The following is a 19986-nucleotide window of genomic DNA, read 5'->3' as shown; positions in this document are numbered from 1 at the left end:
TTACTTTTATTATAACATTGAAGGCTTTTGTGCCCAAGTTTTTGCTTCTTTTTCATTAACTTGCCAAAACTTTTTAAGTTGAGCTCCTTTTTACTCTCTTTGTAATTAAAATTGATACCCTATGCAAGTAAACTAAATTAGAAAAATAGTTATTATTATTTAAGTAGTATTTTAAACTATGATATACCACATGTGGTAGATATGAGAAAATCTACTTGTATAGAATCCATTTTATGTGAATGAATTAATAATGCTATTTTTAAAACAGTTTACATATGTATGTAAAGTCCTCAGCATAGTTCTTGACGTGTAGTAGGTGATCTATGCAATGATAGTAATTTTTATCATTTTAGTTTAGTTTCCACCTGACTTGTAACCTAGGTAATATCTTTTACTGGTAGGTGATATGCTAGTGCAGTGCTTTAACTGCACTGTTTTGTAATCTGATACAGTAACCTCAGCAGTTACCAGCACATCATCCTTATGTGAACCACTTCATTTTTGTTGTTACTCTCCTTTTATAGATCTCCAGGACTTACGTGGGTTGAAGTATATTTTGGTAATTGAGGGCTGTGGCTCTCACTTCAGTATGCATTAGAATCACCTGGAGGACTTACTAAGAAGCAGTTTGTGGGGCACTACCCCCACAGTTTCTAATTCAGTAGATGTGGGTGGTGTCCGAGTGTTTGCATTTCTAACACGGTCCCATGGATGCCGCTGCTACTGAGGTCTGTGGATGCTTTTAGAACTGCTGCTCTCCACAAAACGAGACGTCTAATTATCCGTGTTCTTTTATGATTATGCACGTCCGCTGAGTTACTGTACTGATAGCATTGATGCTGCTGAACTGGGAAATAATAATGGAGAAATTTGGTTTGTGTAAGTGTAATTGTACTTACTGCTTAAGGAAAAGCTTCTAGAGGTTACTTTTTGCATTAGAGAATTTCAGAGTATAGGTTTTAATGTATTTCTGTTCTTCATCTTTATTCAAGACATAAAAACAGGTTCAGTTTTTAGGAGTATGTTTTAAAGGTAATTTCTGATTTTATTTATTTATTTGAGAGAGAGAGAGAATGCGGGGTGGGGCACATTGGGAGAGTCTTTAAGCGGACCCCCTCTGACCGGGGAGCCCAGGACTCGATCCCAGGACCCATGAGATCATGACCTGAGAGTCAGATGCTCAAGGGACTGAGCCACCCAGGCACCCCTCTGGTTATATTTTTAATTATAATTGATGATAATGAGATTTGATTGTAATTGATACCTGAGAATTTCAGAGTATCTGGATGATGTGGCAGCTTAAAAATAGTAACAAGTTTTTATTTAGTTCTTTTCAAACATCTTTTTAAAACTAAAATTTAATAGACTAGTATTGAATTCAGTTTGGTGCTCATCATTCCCACTTACAAAGTAGATTTCACTTGGAATTTCACTTATACCAACATAACGATTTTACCTTTTCTTTTTAAAGCTTCGCTTATACCTTTGGGGATATGATGGTATAGAGGGGTTTATTCTCTCAAGAGAAGAAAAGGCAATCAGAAAATCTTTGTCCATAAGATTAGACTAAAATGTACTCTCATTCAGTGATTACAGAATGCCTTTATGTGCCAGGCATTATGGTGAAAATTGGTGCCAAAGTAATTTATCTTTTTCATGCACAATGAGGGGCTTTAAGTGGATTGTAACTTAATATGTTGTAATTGTGTGATGAGGTTACCGATAAACCCAGTGCTATCAGATGCCTCATTAATAGAATTAGTATTGTATACAGATCTTGGGAGGTGAAGTTCTGCTGTCTTGTTTTTCTAGACTATGTCCACAGTGTTACATTTGGTGTGGGGCTAAGAGACAAATTAGAGTCATTCCAGAAGTGAGGATCCCTGCTGTTCAAAGGTCTGGCCATTTTTGCATATGAGGATCCTTGGAAAACGGGAGTAATTCATCTGGAGGGGGAAGACATCTTAATTATGTTTTTAGTTCCTTGCTGTAATGTAAGATCCATGAGGACAGGGACCCATCCTTCTTGTGTAGCACTGTGTCATCAGGGTCTTATGCATGGGCTGGTGTGTATTCAACAAACAGTTGAATGGGTCAATTTTGAAGGGAAGATGACGGTTACTTTCAAAATATTTGCCTTGTAGATGACTTGTTAATTAGACTTACTGCTTGTGTCACCAGAGGACAGACAGAGGCACCAGGAATGGAATTTTTAGGTGCCACATTTCAATTTTACATAAGAAGAACTTTGCAAAACTAATTTAACAGTCTTACAAATAACTATTCTTGGATTTGAACTCCACTAGTTTAAATGCTTGGGTAGAGACTGCATGGGGACTTACTAGAAAATATACCTGCTTTTAGTAAATTATAGGTCAAGGTGATTTTGGCTACTTCTCTTTTTATTATTTAAGTATTTCATTAAATAACAATCCACAAAATAATTTTTTGTCTTTTCAGACTAAAGCAAGGCAAAGAACTAGAACGAGAGAGGGCTTTTGCTAATGAGCAGTTAACCAGAGCTATTCTTCGAGAGCGGATATCAAGTGAAGAAGAACGAGCCAAGGCAAAGCACCTGGTGGGTATTAAAGATTTAGTAGAAACGTCTTGTCTACAAGGAGATCGCTGATGTTTGGGAAAAGCTAAGCACTCCTTGCCAGCTTTTAGTGTTGACAAATGCATGTTCTTTCTCTTTGCTTAAATTTTCTTGGTTTTTTGCCTTTTACAAGTTGTTGACAATTTGCTGAGATTAACTGTGAAGGACTTTTTAAGGCAGGTGACTCGAGAATTATTGCAGTAAAGATCAACAGGGAGACAGTGGCACATGCATCTTGCCTGAAGGGATATTGCTTGTTTGCTCTCCCTGCCACTCCCTTGATTTTGATTTCATCGTTGAAACCTCTGGGACAGGCAGCTATTTTGTTTGTCTCCCTGTATGCTGCCACCAGATGTTAGTCTGGGAAGTCTCTGGCAAAGGTGAGTAAGGTTTGATCAATCACTTTTTGTGCTTTAGAAAGGGAAAAATGCAGAGCAAAGTCTTCTGGGAACAATCTTTTTAAAGAAAGGGGATCCTTTTTTTTTTTTTTTTTTTTTAAAGAACTATTTGAAAAAAATTTTTAAAAGCAAAGATTAATAAACATGTTTATAAATGATTATTAATAGAAGGGAGAAAATTTAAAAGGTACCCAGAAATCTCTCATTCTTACATGACCATGATTTACACTGGGATGTGTTTCCTCTCGAAAATGTTTATTCCTAGGTTTGTTACATACTTAGAATGTGTTTCGAATTTGTAGGTATGAGAATACAGAAGAATTTGAGCAATGCTGCATATAGCATTTAACATCATGAACATTTTCTTTAATCGGTGAATGTTCTTCTGAAATGTAGTTTTTAATGGCTGAGTAAGGGTTCTGTCTTCTTTGTGCATCATAAGTTAGACGATTTTCCATTGTTAGGTCAAAGTAGGGCTGCTCTGGTTGAAGTCTAGGGTCCTGACTGCTTATCTCCCACTTCAGCCTTCTAGAAACGCACATGTCACTTATCAGAACCGTTAGTGTTCTTTGGAGTGTAGTTGGGAGCTCAGCGGAGAGGTAAACTGAGGTGATATAAGGGAGAACTTTGGATGGAGGACTGAGGGGTTGTCCCTATCTCGGTAGGCAATTGAGAATTGTTTACAAATTGATAAGAAAAGGGTTAATTTATATTCTCTTGTATTTTTTCCCTTGGTCCTTTCTTGGAGAGGTCATGTGACAGTAGAGAAAATAAAAGGAAGCCGATGTGTAGTGAATCCATTTCTCCAAAGACTAATCCAGGGTCCAGCATGAATGGGTAGACAGTAAAGCCAGAACAAAAGTGATGGACCAAGAAAGAAGTGTTTGGGGACAGCTGTTTTGAAGGTCTCTCCTTTCTTGATTCTGGGGTTGTAGGATATAGATGGCGAGTAACAGTATCTTCCAGATTTTAGCACCTATCATAATATTAGCCAGATGGAGCCCTCATAGAATTTAGGGAATAAAAGTAGAATTTATGTGACAGGATTATAGTTGATTTCTTTTGGCTTGAGTGTTCTTAGACAGCTGAGTGGTAGTTCATGGCCAAAGCAAAATGACCCCCCACAGTAATTTAGGTACCCTGATGATTCCCCACTTACTTATAAGGTTAACCCCCTGTATTGTTACTATTTGTTAAAGAAAACATTCGTTGGGAAAGAGCAGAAAGTAAATAGGAAAAATATGAAGATCACTTAAATTACTGCTATCCAGAGATAATCACTGTTAACATTCTGGTTTATTACTTTTATATTCCTTTCCACATTCCACTAAATCTGTATAAAACATTTATATCAATGTGTTTATATGTATTTCCCCAAACATAGGTGATAGTATACATAGCCTCATATAACTCTTAAAATAACCTGCATATTAAAAACAATTAGACTTTAAGGTAAAGATCTTTATTAATAAATATATGTTTGTATGATCACTTTTAATGGTTGTATTTCACTGAATTTTCTTCTAATAAGATAATACAGGGATAGTATAGAAAATTTGGAAAATATAAAAATTACTAAGGAACCACGTCATAATCATTAGGATGGCTACCATCAGAGAAAAAGACATTAACAAGTATTGACAAGGATGTGGTTGGTGGGAATGTAAAATGGCACAGCCACTATGGAAACCATTATGGTGCTTTCTCAAAAAAACTAAAAATAGAATTACTGTATGATTCAGCCATCCCACTTCTGGGTATTTACCCAAAAGATTTGAAAGCAGAGTCTCAAAGAGATATTTGTATGCCCATGTTCATAGCAGCATATTTCACAATAGCCAAAAGGTGGAAGCAGCCCGAGTGTGTATCAACAGATGAATGCATAAGCAAAATGGAATGTTACTTACTTATAATGGAATTTATATACTTACAATTGAATGTTATTCAGCCTTAAAAAAGAAAGAAACTGACGCATGATACCACATAAATGAGCCTTGAAGACATTTTGGTAAGTGAAATAGTCTAGTCACAAAAAGACAAATACTGTCGGATTCCACTTAGATGAAGTCTCTAGACTAGTCAGATCTGTAGGGACAGAACATGGGAGGGTGGTTGCCCTGGCTGCGGGAGGGAGAAATGGCGCACTTTTTTAACAGGTTTGGAGTTTCAGTTTTGCAAGATGAAAACTATTCTGGAGATTGGTTGTATAACAACAGTGTTAATGTACTTTGCCTGAACTTCTCTCTTCTAAATGGTTAAGATGGCAAATTTTATGTATATTTTGCCACAGTCAACGATTAGAAAAAATTCTAAGGAAATAAGCATTCCTGCACGTGTAATATTTAGAGAGTATGAAGTTCATTTTTTTCTTCCCTGACATGTGTCCAGTCTGGGTTTCCAGACCATCTTGTAGAGCGTGCGGTATGGACTGTGATTTAAGTCTAATGTTGTCCCTCAGCCCCTTGATCCTCAGCTGGGGAAGTGGGCAACCCCAGAACCCGTGATTCATGGAAGTCACCCTGAGAACGTCAGCATGTTTCTGTTGCGAGGTTGGGCCCCCTTTACTGCCATCTTAAACCTAATATATGGGACTGTCTGAGTGATGGTCAGACATCGATTTGTTCCTCTTTGTTCAGATGTCGCAGCCTCTAAGAATGTAAAGGTTGGGGTTCACACCCATTGGAAGGAATTGGAAAGCTCTCTCTCAGGAGAACTAGGAAAAAGGAAACAAAGCCAATGTGTTGTTGGTATTGTGAAATAAAACTACTCCACCCCAGTCCCCATTTTCCTCCGCCCACTAACAGTCGACAGTTAGATCGCTTTCTCCGCGCCTGGGAGTCCAGGCTTCTCCGCCCACAGTTGTAGCAGCTAGCTTTGCAGGGGCTCACAGGAGCCCAGTTGCTGATGCTTTAATATAGAATCTGATTGGACTTTCCCCTTAGGAAGAATTGCTTTAGCTGGAGAAGCTACAAGTGCTGCTCTAGATTTGAGAAGAGCATAGCAGACCCTCACCCTACTTCCCACATGCTGGAACAATAATTTTAGTCAACTGATTTTGCCTAGAAGTCCCGGAGAGGGAGTTCACTGATAATCTTACCTACATGGAAATGCTAAGTAAAATTCACATTAAAGGAGTGCTTCTTAAGAACAGGAAAACACCGCCGTAAAGAATGAAGATTACATGGCACGAGGCAACCTGTGAAGTTCATGCAACTTGACATTCTGTGAATCTTTAAGATCTCGTACATATAAATCTAACACTTGCTGTGTCATTAGTTTTTTAAAAAGGTAGAATTGTATCTTTTTTAACTTTGCAATTACATTTGATTTCTTTTTAAAATGCTGATTAAAATTTTGATTTACTCTTCCTTTATCTTAGTAAATTTTGCTGATTTGACATTGGTCATTTTTTGTATTTTCTTTTTTCCTTTTTAGCCTCAACTTTAAAAGAACCTGCATTTACCTAAGGAAATATTTAAATATTTATACATCTAATTGTGAAATAGTTTCCTTCACCCATTGGGCAACATTTTAGTGCTTCGGTAGATGGACATTTTGATATCTCACCCTAGTGACGTGTGAAGGATAGAATAGAAGAGAAAGTGAATGGAAATGGACAAGTTAGCAGTCTTCACATTAGTCCAGTAGAGAACAAGTGGTACTTGAACTAGGACAGTGCTAGTGGGGAGGAATGGAGAAAAGAAGAGATATAAGAGGTAATTACGTGATGGTATTACTAGGATATTAGATTTGAAATGTTGAAAGATGTGTCAAAGCCACAAGGTTTCTGTTATTAGAAACCCTCTTATTTTAAATAGAGAAAGTAGCAATCAATTAAAAACAATCTGGGTCAAGTGTATATTGTGAGGTGTGACTTCAGTGTAGAATTGGGACAATTCTGGCCTCAGATATTGCAGTAATTATTTTGTTTGACTTTAGGTGAGATCATTAGATCATTATGTATTTTGGTCCCTTTCCACATTCCCCTCCTTTGCAAATTTATTAAACACCTACTATGTGCTAGATGCTGTTAGTTGCTGGAGGTGCAAAGATGAACCACATCCCGTTGCTTTTCCTCAAAGAGTTTCCTATCAAGTGTAGGATTTGTGGGAAGGTCATTTCTTACCTTGAACTTTTTTTCTACTTATATCCTGTTTCTTTGAATCTGTAGAACCTCATAGTGCTTAGAAAAAAATAACACTAAAAAAAAAAATTGGGTAGGTGAATGCATGAATTTAGTTTTTCTAAATTTAAGTGACTGTTTCACCAAAATGTCACTTTTTATCCCCTGTTTCCTTTTTGTCTGAAATGCACCAGTGAAGCAATCAAGAAGAAGAATTGATTAATTTTGTGCTGTGTGCTTTTCAGTTCTGTGTTTTGTTTGTGCTTCAAACTGTGACAGTTGAAATTTCATGGTAAAAGAGAGAAAGGTTTTGAAATTTGGGGGATGGAGGAAAATGACTAAATTCAAAGAAGTAGATAAGAATACCAGTGCTGCCCAAATAGAAGTGAGGTTCTGGCCAAGGGCAAAGGATGCAGTTGGGGTTGTCATTTTGAAATGATCAACATGGTCCTTCCTCAAAAATTCTCTGTAAAAGAACAATAAGACTGATCACTTGGGGCTTTCAGTGTCATTAAAATTAACCAGGTGAGTCAAGTTTCATGGAGCAGCAGCTCTCCTGGGTTCTTGTATTGGGCACTTAAAATACACTTTAACAAAAACTGTTGTAGTTTTTTTGGGTGCAATTTAGCGCTCTGATTTTAATCTCTATTAATACGCTCCCTCTGGTTATATAAACCGTGTGCTGGTTTTCTTTCAAAAGACACCAAGCCCCAAATGTTTTGACATGTATGGTGTATTAATTTGCTTTTAATGCCAGAAATGAAGTTAATGATTTTTAGCTTTTGCTTTTGAAGACTGTTTAAATGTAGAATTTATATGTTTGGGTGATCTAAGCCCTGTAGGTATAAGATATTTTCCTCGGTGTTACTGGTAAGAATGGGACCTGGGATCCGTCTCCAAGTCTCATTCTTTTCCTCAGGACCGGAACTGCAGCATTTTGCCTCTTGTGTGTTTGGATTCAGCAGGCACTTACCTTTCCAGAACAAAGCATTCAGATGCCATCTTTTCTCTCGGTTCTTTGTTAGCATTTATGGTCCTTACTTCCTGTGTGTGTTAAAGTGGTATTATTATTCTCAGCGGGAGGGCACATAGCAGTATGAAGAGATTGTTAATGAAATATCCCAGGGAAAGGATATTTCTAGTGCTCCTGCAGTGGAAGAGAAGAAGCACATTTTGTCTCTGTTTGCCAGCTTAGCCATTATGTTAAGAGCCCAGAGAAAGAATAGGATTGGCATGACAGATTTCAGTATATACTGAAAGCTTAACCAGATAAACATATTTCTCCAATGTACACAGTCATACTCCCTTCTCATCCAGCTTTACAGAAATATCTGGGATCTCAATGTTACCAAATAGCCTTAGAGAAACACGATACCATGCTGAACAGATACCATGGGGCGTGGAGCAGAGAATGGCTGAATGCTTTCCCCGTAGTAGAGACTGAGTCTCACCGTCAGGGATGATGAATCTGTCCAGTGAACACAGTGTACGGGTGACGGCAATTTGCTTCTGTTGCTTTTTTTTCCCAAGGAAGTATTCTCAGGCTGTGTGACCTTGTTGACAAAGTGATTAGAGAAGAAATAGCACAGTTCAGTACAATGCTATTGATGTCCTTACCAACAACTAGTTATATTAAAAGACCCCTATGAGGAGCAGCTCTGCTTAGAATGTGCTGTCATATTTCTGTTCGAAATGTACTTTAAAAATGCATCAAGTTGTTTGCAAAATGGTTGGCTCAGGGCAAGTCCTCTCAAGTGGTGTCCTATGTGGTAGCCCTGCCATAAATAGCTTATTGACATCCCATCAGTTGGGTCATTATGGGTGTCAAGGTGAGGTATGGAGAGCACTGAGTAAAAATCCATAGGTAACTAAGGTGCAAAGGGTTGGTTATAATTCCATCTCTTCATAATGACCTAGCATTTATTGTTAACTTATTTGCTTCACTGCCTGGGCCGAAATGAACTGTCATTAGGGCCTTAGAATTTTATCGAACTGACATCATAATCTCATTTCCTACTGAAGAGGCTAAGAAATATGGACCTTGGTGTTTGTTTTAACCTTCAACACATTAAAAGTTAAAGTATCATGAAGTCTGTCAATCCTTACAAATCCCAAAGAAGAGTCTTGTACATTACATTGTGAATGAGAATGTAAGGTACACGGGCTCCTTTTTTGTCCACCAGCCATTTTTTTGTTTGTCTTCATGACAAATCTCACAACTGTCAGTTCTGACATAGCCTTGGAGAATTGCTTTCAACCTCTCGTGGGTGGACCAGTGACTCCGTGAATTCAGCAGTAAATTGAACAGCAGTAACGTTTACTATGTGACATACCATGTGCAATGAGATCTGCTTCATTTTTGTTTTTTGGACATTAAATTTTTCACAATGTTGGACATTCCTGAATAGTTCTGTATCTACACTTATTTCTTTTATGTACCCCTGGTTTTATTGCTTAGTTATGATCCCTAAATGGGACTGAGTTATGTTCTTTCTGAGTTTCTTGATGTTTTACACCGTGCCCTGCTTCTGGGGGTAGGAGGGTTTATTTTCATGTAGCCTAGAGTTATTCCCTTAACCAGAGAGACATTCAACATTTTGTTTCAGTGTGACTCTCTCCACTCTTTACTAACTGTATTTTAAGGATGACTTCTCCTGAAAATACCGGGGGGCAGAATTACCAAATGAAGTAAGGCCGCCATTCTCTAGAGAGCAGGAATCTGTTTACAAACCTGCAGTATTTATTACATACCTCATTTAGTCCATTCATCATTTTAATAGAAAAATGAGTCATTTTAGATGATTCTGAAATAATTCGAGGTAAGCTACATAGCCCCGGGCAGAATATGATTTACTTAGACAGCACCAAGCTTTTTTCAAAAAAATGTAATGGAATGATCAGCACCAATAATTTATGATTACTTGTGGTAAACTCATCAGATGTCTTCATTGTCCTAGAAATTTGTTGATGAGATTAAAAGTTTAGAGGAGTTTTCTACCTAACTTCTCTTCCATTCTTCCATCTTTTATGACAGATGGCTACAAAGTCCCATATTTAACTGTCCTCTGCCTTTTTAAAACACTGCGTATAAATCTAATTCCAGATTGTGCCTGATATTCTCTTGATAAGAAAGAACAGTCAGTGTCATAGGGCAAGTTCTATTGGAGATTATAAGGCCTACTTATATACATTTTCTGCTTAGGCACCAAACACTAATCCTTTTACAGTTTCTTTAGTCTGATTCTCAGAGACACAGCCAGTTGATTGCCTGGAACGATATAGCTCCAAATCCAAGAGAAATCACATAACGTTTTTATGTAATGCTATATTCCTCGTGAGCTTTGTCAACCAGCATCACAATGGAAATAGTTGATACTTATTTTTAACAATTTTCATTTAACCAAGAGTTTCCAAGTCCAGTGTCTTATTTGGTGTCAATAATTGTTTGAAATGGGTAGGACTTCTGTCATTCCTGTAACAGCTGGTGAAACAGATATTCGTAGAAACTGAACTTGAAGATGGACAGGGAGTGAGCTACAAATTAGGTCCCCCCTACCTGTGGTAGCGAATTTTGTTATTATTAAGTTTTTAAGCTGTACTAGTCTGTGCCAGCTGTGTTAGAAAGAGTAAGGGGACTGTTAGGGCAGGCAAATGGACAAAGGAGATAAATAAAAAAGGCATCAAAAAGTAATGCATGGTGAGCACATACAGGAGGTAAAAAGGTCACAGAAGGATGGGCATATTATACTCACAGAGAAGAAACATGGGGGCAGGCAGCCCTAGCTAGTCTAGCAGGCTTTGTGTGGTATTGCTTAATAAAATAATATATTCATAATTATAACACTGGCAGGGATTAAGAGGAATCTGTTTAAGGACATAGAATGGAATAATACATATTAAAACTAAAGTTTCCTTCTAGATTATTTTGAGTTGAAAAAGTTCTGGCAGGTTAGGTTGTAAATTTCAGTATTCCAGAAACTTTCTCACCTGTGAATTTCATGTTGCAAAGGACACTGGTTAAATGAAATTGGTATACTTTTATAAAATCATTTTTGAATGTACTTATTGAAAAAATACTTGCTCCCCTCTTTTGTATTTTGGGAGAGGTGATTGATATACATTCAGAACAACCTGGTTTGGAGCAGTTACCCATTTCCTTGACCTCAGAAGACCACCAGTAGATAATGGCAGAATTTTTTTTTTTTTTTTTTAATGTGCAAGGTAAATTCTTTATTTACAGGGGGAGGTAAGAGAAGATTTGATTCTTTTTTTTCTTTTTTTAAGATTTTATTCATTTGGGGACGCCTGGGTGGCTCAGTTGGTTAAGCAGCTGCCTTCGGCTCAGGTCATGATCCCAGCGTCCTGGGATCGAGTCCCGCATCGGGCTCCTTGCTCGGCAGGGAGCCTGCTTCTCCCTCTGCCTCTGTCTGCCTGTGCTCACTCGCTCACTCTCCCTCTATGCCTGACAAATAAATAAATAAAATCTTTAAAAAAAAAAAAAAAGATTTTATTCATTTGTCTGAGAGAGAGAGTGACAGAGCACAAGCAGGGGGAGCAGCAGAGGCAAAGGGAGAAACAGGCTCCCCACTGAGCAAGGAGCCCCGTGCAGGACTCAGTCCCAGGACCCTGGGATCATGACTTGAGCCAAAGGCAGTCACTTAAGCGACGGGTCTATCCAGGCGTCTCAGAAGATCCTATTCTTTTTCTACTTTGGATAGTAAAGATGTGTTAATCCAGCAGGGTTCTTGTTGAGAATAGAGATAGGTTTGCGGAAGTAGATTTAATATTATGAGTAAATGTAACATATTTACAATGTCCACTTTACTCTTAAAGTGGATTCAGTCAGTTTTGTGTTTTGTGTTTTCATTGAATTTTATGAGACCTTTAAAGTGAAGATATTCCACAGGTTTTTCTTATAAAGTCAAACTCAATAGTTTAAAAAATATGTCGTTGACCATTTTGGAAATTAGTTAAATTTTTTTTAAAAAGCAACAAATTTGGGATAAAGTTACATAACCATTAATTTATTTTTCAATTGCATTTCATCCAAGAATATTTCTAACTAACAGCAGATTAATTAATGTAATAGAAAAATTTGTCTACTTCATAAATATAAGCTCTTGTCCTCATTGCTATGGTAGAAGGATAGGGAAGCTCTAGTAATTAATTTTTATTGTAAGTCTACTATAAATTTAAAACTTGCATATAAACAGGGCTAGATGATATACTTGTGTGTCTGCATGTATACTTTATTTTTTTGCACACGGTAAAGGCATTTTTCAGACACAGTAAGAAATTTTAATTTCAAAATTAGTTTCTTAAAGTTTTTATTTTGAATTTTTAACTTTCAGAAATGTTATGAGGAAGGGTGCCTGGGTGGCTCAGTCAGTTAATCATCTGCCTTCGGCCCAGGTCATGATCCCAGGGTCCTGGGATCGAGCCCCACATCAGGCTCCCTGCATGGCAGGAAGCCTCTTTCTCCCTCTCCTGCTCCCCCTGCTTGTGTTCCCTCACTTGCTGTCTGTCTCTGTGAAATAAATAAATCAAATCTTAAAAAAAAAAAAAAAAAGAAAGAAAAAAGAAATGTTACGAGGACAAAGAACTTGCTCAGATTCATCTAGCACGCATGCTTTATCATTCTATCTAGCCACATACGTGCACGTGCGCAGGCGCGCGCACACACACACACACCTTCTCTGAACCATTTAGCATGAGTTGCAGACATCATGCCAATTTGCCTCTTAATACTTCTACCCTTTATTTTTTATTTACTTATTTATTTTTTTAATACTTCTACCCTTTAAAAATTAGTGTGTGTTTCTTACATAACCAAGTACGGTTGTCAAAGTCAAGAAATTGAGCATTGATGCAATAATTCAATCTTTAATCCAGGTTCCAATAATGTTCATGGTATTTTTCCTCCTGGAATAGGATAGATTCCAGGATCATATATTGCATTTAGTTGTCATGTCTCAAGACATTTTAAGCATGGTTTGCAAACAGTAGAATCAAGACGAATACTGTGTTAATTTCAATTTATGAGTTCTTGCTGATATAGTTAGAGTTTTACAAAGACGGAAGTGGAATGGACAAGAAAATGATAGGTCAGACATACAGATTAATATTCTGTATTATGAGTAAGGATTCAATTGTTTTGGGTATTTTCATGAACCAAAATGAAAACAATTTAAATGCTTTCACCAGCATCTGTATTGATTCTGTGTCTTTGAAACGTGGCAGGGATCCAAGTTATATCATTAAAAACTCTTTGTAAACTCTTATTTTGCTACAAAATTTTTTGAACGATTTTATCTGAAATAGACTTCTCCCCCTCTCTTACCCCCACCTCCCAGTCTTCTCCCCCAGGCACTCCTTCATGTAATTTTAGACAAATTGCTTTTTTCCTTTGTGCTCTTTGTTTCTATCTGTTTAAAATGAGGACAAGGTCTTTAGTGCACTTTGCTTTCAAGTCTGTTACCTTGATGAATAAATATATAAATACAGGAGTTCTAAGAGAATGCAAAGTTCTATGTACTTACAGATTGACGTTTCATAAAGTAATTTTGCTTTATGAATAGGTTACCAATTCCAAGAGTCACGTCTATTTTAATTCTCTTTAGTTATTAAAAAACCCCATTTTAAAAAGGGAAAATAGTTAAAGTTGAAAGCCTCTATTTTCTTGGTTAAATTGGATTTTTGTTATTGAATGCTTACTCTGATTGGTAGAAGTGGTTTAGTCACAAGCACAGGTAAAAATGGCTGTTAGCAGTCACTGTACTGAGAGGGTCAAAATGAGAGGTCCTTTTCTTGGTTGTAAGAGGATGGGGTCTTTCTGCTTAATATGTGCTTGTGTACTTAGAATGAAAACCCAGGCCTTTGTTAGCAAAATAAACTTAAATTGGTATCAGTTAAAATATAAATACAATCGAATTAAAAAACAGAATTGGGGCACCTGCGTGGCTCAGTTAGTTAAGCAACTGCCTTCTGCTCAGGTTGTGATCTCAGGGTCTGGGATCGAGTCCCACATTGGGCTCCCCGCTCAGCAGGGAGTCTGCTTCTCCCTCTCCCTCTGCCTCTACTCCCTGCTCGTGCTCTCTTTCTCTTTCTTGCTCTCTGTATTTCAAGTAAGTAAGATCTTAAAAAAAAATAGAAGACTGAATTGGTCAATTTTATACCTTTACAAAATGACTATTAAATGCCATATATTTCTGTATTATAGTGGACTAACCCCTTTTGCTACTCCTAAGTCCAAAAAAAGATTCATCTTTTTAAATGCTTGCTTTATTTTCCATTCATTTCCCACTTATTTCAACTCACTAAAAATCCTGTGCTATTTTTTATTTCAAAGATTTTAGTTATTTATTTTAGAGAGAGGGGGAGAGAGGACCATGAACAGCAGGGAGGGGCAGGGGCAGAGGGAGAGGGAGAGAAACAGACTCCCTGCTGAGCAGGGAGCTGGAGGTGGGGCTCCATCCCAGGACTCTGGGATCATGACTTAAGCCGAAGGCAGACATTTCACCAGCTGAGCCACCCAGGTGCCCCCTAACTTAATTTTAAGTATGCGCACTGTATCACTACCTTGTCCGTTTGTGTCATAGTTTTTCTTTCTTAACCTTAACCTCCTCTTCGTGCCATGTTAAATTTGCAGCACGTGGACTGCAGAATCTCTAGAATGTTCCCATTGTTCCCGGTTATGCACAGGTGACAGAAGAATATTCCGATTTAAAGTGCTTCCAATTGGGGCGCCTGGGTGGCTCAGTGGGTTGGAGCCTCTGCCTTTGGCTCAGGTCATGATCTCAGGTTCCTGGGATCGAGCCCCACATGGGGCTCTCTGCTCAGCAGGGAGCCTGCTTCCCCCTTCTCTCTCTCTGCCTGCCTCTCTGCCTACTTGTGATCTCTGTCTGTCAAATAAATAAATAAAATCTTAAAAAAAAAAATGCTTCCAATTTTTAACTCCTTACAGAACTCAGTATATTGTAAAAAAAAAAAAAAAAATTTTCTGAGCTCCACCCCTGAAGGCATCAAAAAGAACAAGATCTAAATTACATCCCCCTTCAGTGTGCAGCATATTGTAACCGTGTATCTCCATCTTGTTGATCACCATTTCCAAGATGTATGTATAGCTGTACATATGCTCTGCGTGTATATTATCATATTGCTTCCCCCACCCTCTTCTCCCCTCTCCTCTCTTTATATGTGTGTGTGTACACACACACACACAATCTTTTTTTTTTTTTTTTTTTCTTCTGTGAACCCTTGGAGCAGGTATACTTGGCCTGTGGAGTGACACAACAAAATCAGGCTCTTGAAGGAGCCTGGTTTTGTCCTTGTAAATGACACGGTACAAATGCATGTGGTGGATTAAAATATGTTCACCCTGACAGAAATCTTTTACTTGAAGTGAAAAAGCCTCCCGTCAATTCCAATTGCAACAAAGGTTGCTGCTGTACCCACGACTTGCCAAGACTGCAAGCTTCTCGAGCTCTCTTCTGGAGATACATTTGTTACTTGATTCTCAGCTTTGAGTTGGATATAATCTTGTCTTGGCATGTTCTGTTTCCAGAATTACATCAGTTTTCAAGTTTCTTCGGCTTTTTCTCCAGATTTCTGAAGGGGCGGGGTTAGCTTTTTGTCTAGCAGGTAGCAAAAATTCTGTTGGGAGTTCCCCAATCAATAATTGTAAAATAACTAGAAATTGATCCATGCCTGCTGTAAATCCATCCATGCATTTCTGTTAATATCTGTCATCTTGGAGAATCTGTACAAAAGACATTTCTGTCCCCATGTCCCTGAAAATGGGACCCAAGCAAGTAATAGCCGGCTGTGCACTAGGGACTGTTCTTATGAGGTCCATGGTTTGATACAAGGTGTTGGGAGCTTTTCTTCTGCTTTGTAGTATGTAATTGCAGGAGGTTGAAGTTTTTGTCAATGTGAGCACAACTTAATTAGGGGCTTAGAGCTTGTCCTGCATGTAGGTGGGATAGTGATGTGATTTAATGCTACTGCTGGGTTATACCTCTCCGAAATACACTCTTCACTGATGTGTCATGGCTTCACCCTCTTCTCTCTTAGGCCTGAAATTCTTATTTCCCTCTCTCTGAAGATAGAAGTAAGGGGGGATGGGGTGCCTGGGTGGCTCAGTCGGTTAAGCCTCTGCCTTTGGCTCAGGTCATGATCTCAGGGTCCTGGGATCGAGCCCCATATTGGGGCATTTGCTTCTCCCCCTGCCTCTGCCCCGCACCCTGGCTTGTGCTCACTCGCTCAACTAAATAAATAATAAATAATACCTTTTAAAAAGGAAATAAAGGGGGAAAAGTGCTTGGGTGTTTAATTTGGCAAGACCATCATTGATAGGTACATCGGTTGCTGGGAAAAGAATGCCAGTTGATACCCTCTCCCAGCTCTGGTCGTGAGGTCTTAGTTGGTCAGATTGCCACCTTGTCACTGTGGAGACTTGATAAAGCCTAAAGTTTCTAACTGGACAGGGCACTTTCAATTTGGGAAGTCTTTTCTGTGCTTTTAGACTGCAGTACAGTAACTTAGAATAAGGGAGAAATAGTTAGTTGTCTTATAATAAAGTTGAAAACATATTCTGAGTGACTCCAGAGTAAGACTTGCTTGTCACAGATGGAATATATTAACATGTCTAAAGAAAGAATGTGTCAATTTTTTATTTTTTTAGTCTTTAAACTGGAGTTTTAAAAGATTATTTAGGATCATGGGGCATGTTTACAATATGATTAATACAGAAAAAAAAATCAGCATGTTTTTCATAATCTGTGTATCTACACCGACAGCTTGTTATACATTATATATATATTTTTAACTTTGTCTGTTTTTAATACACTTCTCTGTTGGGGTGCCTGGGGGCTCAGTCAGTTAAGAATCCAGTTCTTGGTTTCAGCTCAGGTCATAATCTCAGGATTGTGAGATCGAGCCCTGTGTCTGGCTTTGCAGTGGGTGTGGAACCTACTTAAGATTTTCTCTCTCTCCCTCTGCCCCTCCTCTGCTCTCCCTCCTATAACCACAACAACAAAATGTGTGTATGTGTAAAATGTGTAAAATATGTAAGAATATATATTCTTACATATACATATCTATTTATTATATATAGAATATATATATTCTTCTGCTCTATCTATATATAGATATATATAGACATATATATTCTTCTGCTCATATGCACATATATGGCCCCTTCTCACTTCTATGTTTATCTGATTCCCTGAATTGAATAAGCATTTATTATACATGATAAAAAATAGATCCCTTTAGTCACTTTTAAAGGAGTTACATAGATAGAAGGAAAGAGAAGACTTAAAAAGAGATATAATGCTGTGTCCTTCCCCCCCGGGCAGGGGTCTACATTTAGTCGTCTGGTGCTGTTGGATGTCTGCCTTTTGTGGAGATACTTCCAACAAGCTGTCGTAGCCTCATGCCAGCACACTTCTGGGTCATAAAGCTGATTGAATAGCTTTCTAGTTTCCACATAGATGACCTGAAGAAAGAGCATGTCTTGGTTGCAGGTCCTACATGCCTGTTCTTTTTGGCAGATGTAATTCTTATTTTAAAGCAGTAATTTGGCCTCTTAGTTGATTCCTAAGTCTCTGTAAACTTCGGAGTCTGTCAACAAACTAGGCTTCTAAGTGTGCAATACTGAATTCACCGAAGTAATTAATTTGTCCCCTGGGGCTCTTTGACAGGTAGCCTGCTGCTGTTCCTAGTAATAGCCCTTGTGCCGCATGCCAGGCGGGCCTCTTATCTTCTGCCCTGCACTGGAGCAAAGGAGTCTAGAGAGGTGTGCTCTGGAAGGCATGCCTTGTGATGTGAGAGCCGCGTCGATTCCGAGCTGCAGCCCACAGCACAGTTTTGCCCAGAACCTGCTATATGGGGCTCCAGCTCCTTCCTTTGCCCTGTCTTAGTGGCCGGTCAGCCTTGATGCAGATAGAGGCAGAATTTTCTTGCATGATCACTGAACTTCTATTTACAACTTAAAGAGACCGTAGAAAAACCCCACCTAACCTCCTTCTATTTTTAAAGAAAGAGACCTAGGGCTCTTAGGGATAAAGTGGCGGTGAGATCAGCACCTGTATCCATTTCCCTTTTCTGGGCCGTTTTTCATCTTCTTCAGTGGTGATCATGGGCCAGAGAGCAAGAAGGAAGAAGGCCAGGAGTCTTTCTATAAATTTGGGCTGGCTTGGGGTAAGAAGCCCTACTGAGATGGAGCAGCTCCCCTTTTGCACAAGCCAGACACACACAGGACATTTGGGATAGATTCTTCAAGGCCACTGTTACGACAGCTTTGGTAGGGAGTAAATGTCACTGGCTTCTCTCTTCCTACCTTGAAACAAAGAGGCAGAAATATGGCCATTGAATAATGATCACGGATAGTCTTCATTGCATGTTCATAATGACATTTTATTATATTCAGGTAGAATTATAATAAAGCTCCTGTAATTTAAAACATAACTTGCCTATCGTAGCCAGTGCTCATTGCTTGAGCAAGAAGGAACATTTTCTTTCCCTCATACGTCCATCTGTCTGGGGATGTGTGCATTTTATTTGCATTTCTTGTCATTCCGGAATTATTAACTGAGAGCCTACTACACACTAGGCACTGTAGTTTATGTGCTGAGGAGATATCAAAACAGACAAAAAGAGAAATCACTCGCCTAGTGCACTTTATGTTTTAGTAGGGGTAATTGGTACCTACCATGCTTAATGCTGATGCCAGAAATAGGTGCAGATTAAGGAGAGAGAGGGATTAACCCTTAAAGGAGTAAAAATAGTTCACTCAGTCTTTCAGGCTCTAATTCAGTCTCTTGATCATTTGTGCATGTGGGTACCTTATACCTGGAGTGCTTTGTAATTATTCAGGGTGTTTTTACTTTTATGTTTGAGTTGGAACAATTTTGATAATTGAGCCAGATGACAATAAAATTTTGAAAACATTTTTAAAAACCGTATCACACTTAAAATATCTATTAACCAAAGAGGTGAAAAACCTGTACTCTGGAAACTGTAAAATGTGGATGAAAGTAACACAAGTGGAAAGATATGCCATGCTCATGGATTAAAAGAAAAAAATATTAAAATGTTCATACTACCCAAAGTAATCTACAGGTTTAATGCAGTCCCTATTAAAATACCAACAGCAGGGGCACCTGAGGGGCTCTGTCGGTTAAGTGTCTGCCTTTGGCTTAGGTCATGATCTCAGGGTTCAGGTTGTCATCTTGGGGTCCTGCGATGGAACCACAAGTTGGGCTCCCTGCTCAACAGGGTGTCTGCTTCTCCCTCTTGCCCTCTCTCTGTCCCTCCCCCCGCTCATGCTCTGTCTCTCTGTCGCTCAGATAAATAAATAAGATCTTACTTAAAAAAAATACCAACAGCATTTTTCACAGAACTGGAACAAACGATCTTAAAATTTTCATGGAACCACAAAAGACCCCCAATACCCAATGCAGTCTTGAAAAAGGAAACCAAAAACAGTAGGTATCATAATTCCAGATTTTAAGTTATATTATAAGACTGTAGTAATCAAAACATTATGGTATGGGCACAAAAACAGACACATAGATCAATGGAATGGAATAGAAAGCACAGAAATAAACCCACAGTTACATTGATCTTTGACAAAGGAGGCAGGGGTATGCAATGGGAGAAAGGCAGTCTCTTCAACAAATGACATTGGGAAACTGGGCAGCAACATACCAAAGAATGAATCTGGACCACTTTCTTATACACAAAAACAAAATGGATCAAGAACCTAAATGTGAGACCAGGAGCCATAAAAATCCTGGAAGAGAACAGAGGCAGTAATTTCTCTGACATCAGCTATAGCAACATCTGTCTAGATAAGTCTCCTGAGG

The 19986-nt window shown here is 38.5% G+C and overlaps 1 protein-coding gene across 3 annotated transcripts in view; it reads left to right on the top strand.

Moving 5' to 3' along the window:
• The window catches only part of CHCHD3 (coiled-coil-helix-coiled-coil-helix domain containing 3), a 276805-nt gene that overhangs the window by 97818 nt on the left and 159001 nt on the right, over positions 1-19986 (top strand). For all 3 annotated transcript variants that reach the window (XM_059171889.1, XM_059171888.1, XM_059171890.1), the window contains exon 4: positions 2461-2578. In XM_059171889.1, coding sequence (XP_059027872.1) covers positions 2461-2578 — 118 coding nt within the window. The remainder of the gene's footprint in view (positions 1-2460; positions 2579-19986) is intronic.

Source organism: Mustela lutreola, chromosome 4 (genome assembly GCF_030435805.1).
Source record: "Mustela lutreola isolate mMusLut2 chromosome 4, mMusLut2.pri, whole genome shotgun sequence".
Lineage (NCBI taxonomy): Eukaryota > Metazoa > Chordata > Mammalia > Carnivora > Mustelidae > Mustela > Mustela lutreola.
Note: the sequence above shows the minus strand (reverse complement) of the source record. Positions and strands in the feature narration are given on the sequence as shown.